Source organism: Egretta garzetta, unplaced genomic scaffold, assembly GCF_000687185.1.
Source record: "Egretta garzetta isolate BGI_Z169 unplaced genomic scaffold, ASM68718v1 scaffold220, whole genome shotgun sequence".
Taxonomy (NCBI): Eukaryota; Metazoa; Chordata; class Aves; order Pelecaniformes; family Ardeidae; genus Egretta; species Egretta garzetta.
In genome coordinates this window covers 1,303,831-1,308,036 of record NW_009258414.1, presented here as the reverse complement: position 1 = coordinate 1,308,036, position 4,206 = coordinate 1,303,831, and the positions used below count along the sequence as shown (strand labels likewise).

The 4,206-nt window shown below is 37.0% G+C and overlaps 1 protein-coding gene across 1 annotated transcript in view; it reads right to left on the bottom strand.

The window, feature by feature from the left end:
• The window catches only part of LOC104129887 (transmembrane 9 superfamily member 2), a 32,485-nt gene that overhangs the window by 22,718 nt on the left and 5,561 nt on the right, over positions 1–4,206 (bottom strand). Inside the window, exons 6-7 of the mRNA XM_035898526.1 lie at positions 2,576–2,703; positions 192–303 (exon numbers count right to left, since the gene is read on the bottom strand). Coding sequence (XP_035754419.1) covers positions 192–303; positions 2,576–2,703 — 240 coding nt within the window. The remainder of the gene's footprint in view (positions 1–191; positions 304–2,575; positions 2,704–4,206) is intronic.

Here is a 4,206-nt window from a genome sequence, read left to right as displayed (position 1 = left end):
TTACACATTCCTAGTGTCACTTAAATTACAGTATGGAAAAAGTAATAGGTTTTGGGAAAACTGCTTCACAACACCATCATTATGGAATTTATACTGCTTTAATCCAGTTATGGCTATTAGCAAATTATCCAGTTGTTTTGATTTCATTCTTTTGGGGATTTACATATTCATAGAACAAATTCTATACTTACTTCAAATGTCACAGAGTAAGTGTAAATCAAATTCAGTTTATTGGTGAATTCTCCAGGAATCTCCATAGGTGGACCTTCACAACTTAAGTTGTTCTCATCTGTGTGTTTGTAGCTAAGAGGAAAAAAAAAAAAAAAAAGCTAAATAAAACTGCATGTGCTCCACAGGACAAATCTTCACGTATTCTTTTCTAAGGTAGTTAAAACAAGTTTTTATTTAAAAAAAATAAACAACAACCCACAAGGATAGCTGTGTATATAATTTTGTACCAGCTATTCAACTTCTTTGAGAACCTGCTTTCTGTTCTTCTACCAACAAAGGTCAAAGATCTTAAAATATATTTTTATTAATACTTATATTTGTAGCTAGAGATAACATGAGAAAAATAAAATCATGTATATAATTAGATATAAATTCTGAATAACGATATAACAGCCTTAAAGCCACACCAGAACCGAGCACTAGTTCTCACAAGCACTTGTGCTGAGAGCTAAAAACTCCACAGAAAGCATCCTAGGGATTTGAATTTTGGATCACTGTCCTACATTCAATTAATACCTGTTCACACTTCTACGCATTTGAGAACATTATACATAAAGTTGTTTGCTAAGCATGTGGGAGACGAGAACCTCAGACCTCCGAAAACTCATGACATGCGGTTACACCCTACCCACTTTTCTGTCATGATCAGAATGAAGTCTTAGTCCTAAGCTAAAATGCTGCTTGGTTAACTAGGCTGCAAAGTCTGGAGATCTCTACCAAGTAAGATGGTAAGCTTTAACACAAAATATCCCCATTTTCCATTCCTATACAAGTGGTCTAATTTCACCTCTTGTCAGTCTTGTGTACTCTGAAAAACACAGAGCAAGTCAGAACAACATTCTACATTCTAACGTTCAAATATGCAAACCTTCCTCTGCAGTACCTTAGCAATACTGCAGCTATAGAAGCACAAGGTCAAAGAAACCTTACGGTTTGCTTGAATTCATTCCTGTGAACCTCCTCTAACACTGGAAAATAGCTTCCCTCTCCCACGCTCTTGGGCAAGTTGTATTTACCCAATTTAGATAAACAATTCTACCTTATATGCATTATTATATGCCAACGACTAAGTCAAGCCACAAGATAACATGAGCATTCATGAAAGGCCTAGTGTGCTCCAACCACGAATACTCCCCATCAGGAGTGCTTCAATGTTGAAGCAAAGCACCAGGCAAAACACTAGGTCACAGAATGACAAAACTAAGGTTATGTGCAACCTAACTGTGCCCCCTTGTGGTCAGCGTTACCGGTGAAAAGACAAATTCTCGTTTTTCAGCCATTCAGGTTGCAACTGATAAAGCATTATCAAAAAATGGAGAAGGTTGACAGAATCTTCTTGCCACCATCTTGGAGCAGATGTAAATGGACAGAATAAACTTAAATAGCAAGTATTATTCACTAAAAACACACTATACCATTGCAACAGAAAAACCAAGTATACCCAAGTCATGTTGTACGATACATGTCTGTATGACTTGAGAAACTGTGGTAACATAATTCACGAATGTACTTAATCTCTGTAGAGAAGAGGGAAGACTTTAGCTTAAAAAAAGCAACCTACTTTAAAATTTTATAAATGGACTGCAGTTTTCAAATATAGGTAAGTGTGAAATTCTAAAAAATATATAATTTATATAAATATATATAAATATAAACATAGGTGTGAACAGACTGACATGAGGCCAAACTAATCGTTTCAGTGTTTCTGACCTCTGAATTGTTGCATCTCCTCTCTGGTCAACACAGAAACTAAGCAGCTACTGTTTAAGAAAATAAGTCAGTCTTATTAGAAAATTAGTCACTGCCTTCTGCTGTTCTGAATACCAGCAACTGACTTGGTATTTCACCCATACCTCAGCACCCAAATTAACAGAGGAAAAAGTATACCTGTACAAATACTGTACATTCAAAAAAGTACATTTGGGAGGCAATGCAGCAACAGTAATAGAGATGACATGGGAAACTGTCACGCAGTTAAAGGATGTTTCTCAGTGTATCTGAGAACATGCCGTTTAAAAGAAAGTAATGCACACCCAGATGCGAATCAATAAACACATGAGAAAGCTTCTCTCGTTTGTGTTAGGTTATAAGAGTCTGCACAAGCAGTTTTTCCATCAGGAGGGACTTTGGGGAACATTTTAAAAGCAAAGTTAAATGACATTTAGAGTTGTGGAACTACTCTTCGTAAATACAGTTCCAGCCGTGAACCAGTATACTGAAAGCTTTATCAGAATTCAGAATAACCAGTCCCTCAGAACTTACTGACACCAAATATAATTTCAAAGTTTGCAACCACTCTTAGGACTCCCTAGTACTAGAACTTGCTCCTTTAATGCACAATTACCTTTGTGGTCTCAGTCTCGCCATCACCAGTCTTGCACCAGGCCAGTTTTCATCCTTCCCACTATGGTACATGATTGTTATGTCAACATGGTTGAAGAGGTAGAAAGTGTTCTTCTTGTTAAACTCTGACTACAAAACATCACCAAAAGATTGAGAAACTTCTCGAACGGGAGAGGGCGCAAGCAGTCAAGAACTTTAAAATGAGACTACTGTCCAATGAAGCAGCGAGAAAGACAGTGAAATACTTCAACATTCACTTCTTTTTTAATATACTTATATAAAATATTTATATATTTTTTCTATAATTATATTGTATTATATAAATACAAACCCACATGATAAAGTATCATATCTGTGTTACTAGTAAAATGTAAATGTATTTACCACAAAAAGCTGCCAAAACAAGTTCAAAGATTTATTTATTCAAAGTACAAGTAATTCAGGTTCACCATTTCACCCCTCCACCCTTCCCTGGTCTTCCTGGTAGCCACTCCAGCTACCGAAGCTTACAAATCAGGTTCTGCTTCAAAAAACTACCTTTCACCTTCAGTAGGTATTCTGCTTTGTAATCCCTATCCTTTCAGAATTTGGAATTATGAGAACTATATAAGGCTCAAATGATATCAAAGTCAATTAAGTTGACTTGGATTTTTCTTTTCTCCTCAACAATGTCATTGTTTAAAAAACTTTAATTTGAATTAGGGTATTGGGATGACAGACTGCTCGTTGAGTTTCCAAGTAAAAAAATTCCTTCATTTATTGTGTATATTAGCCATTTTCCAACTGTCATACAACTTCAATCCCCTGCCCCTTTCCAGCAAAATATGAAGGTGTCTTGCATTAAATTTATCTGGATTCCTCTTCTTTCACCATGATCAAGATTACCATCAGGAGAAGACCAGAATCATACCTGTGTCATACTATAACCCCATCTTTAGGTACCCATTTCCTCCATTTCCAGCTGCATAAATGTGAGGATGAACCGTAGCTGCACCACTGCATGGTAACCACCCCTTTCCTGCCCCCATTTTTAAAGAGAGAATTATGTCTGCTAGAATAGGTATTTGGGTATACTTCTAGAAGAGGATGACATTCCCCAATTCAGCCCAGAGATTACAGTCATACCCATGGTGCAACATTCTTATGTGCCCATGTAACATTCATCCCTCTAGCACTATGCTATGCAACATTCTCATCACAATTAGAATCTACAGACTAAAATTGACACTGGGTAGGACAGCTACACTGGCAGAGCATCCACACTACAGCTCAGCACACACAATTTGCACAGCACTTCATGGACACACAGTACAAGCTCCCTAAGCACTCGCTAGAAAATTCAGCCATTGCTGCCTATGTATGAAGGCCTCCCTCAAAAAAACCCAAAACAACAAAAACAAACCAACAAAACCACTTTTCATGAAAGTTGCTGACTTTGCTACAGCTGTTTTCTGTATACCAGATAGCTTCCAACACAACACACACCAGTATTAATTTAACATAAAAACAAACCCACATACAAAGTAATGGAGTTGAACACCTAACTAGAACGGGTTGTTCAATGCACAGATCTTTTTCAATAGTCTAGGGAGTCTGAGGAGTAACCACAGTAGACCAAGTAAACTGAACACG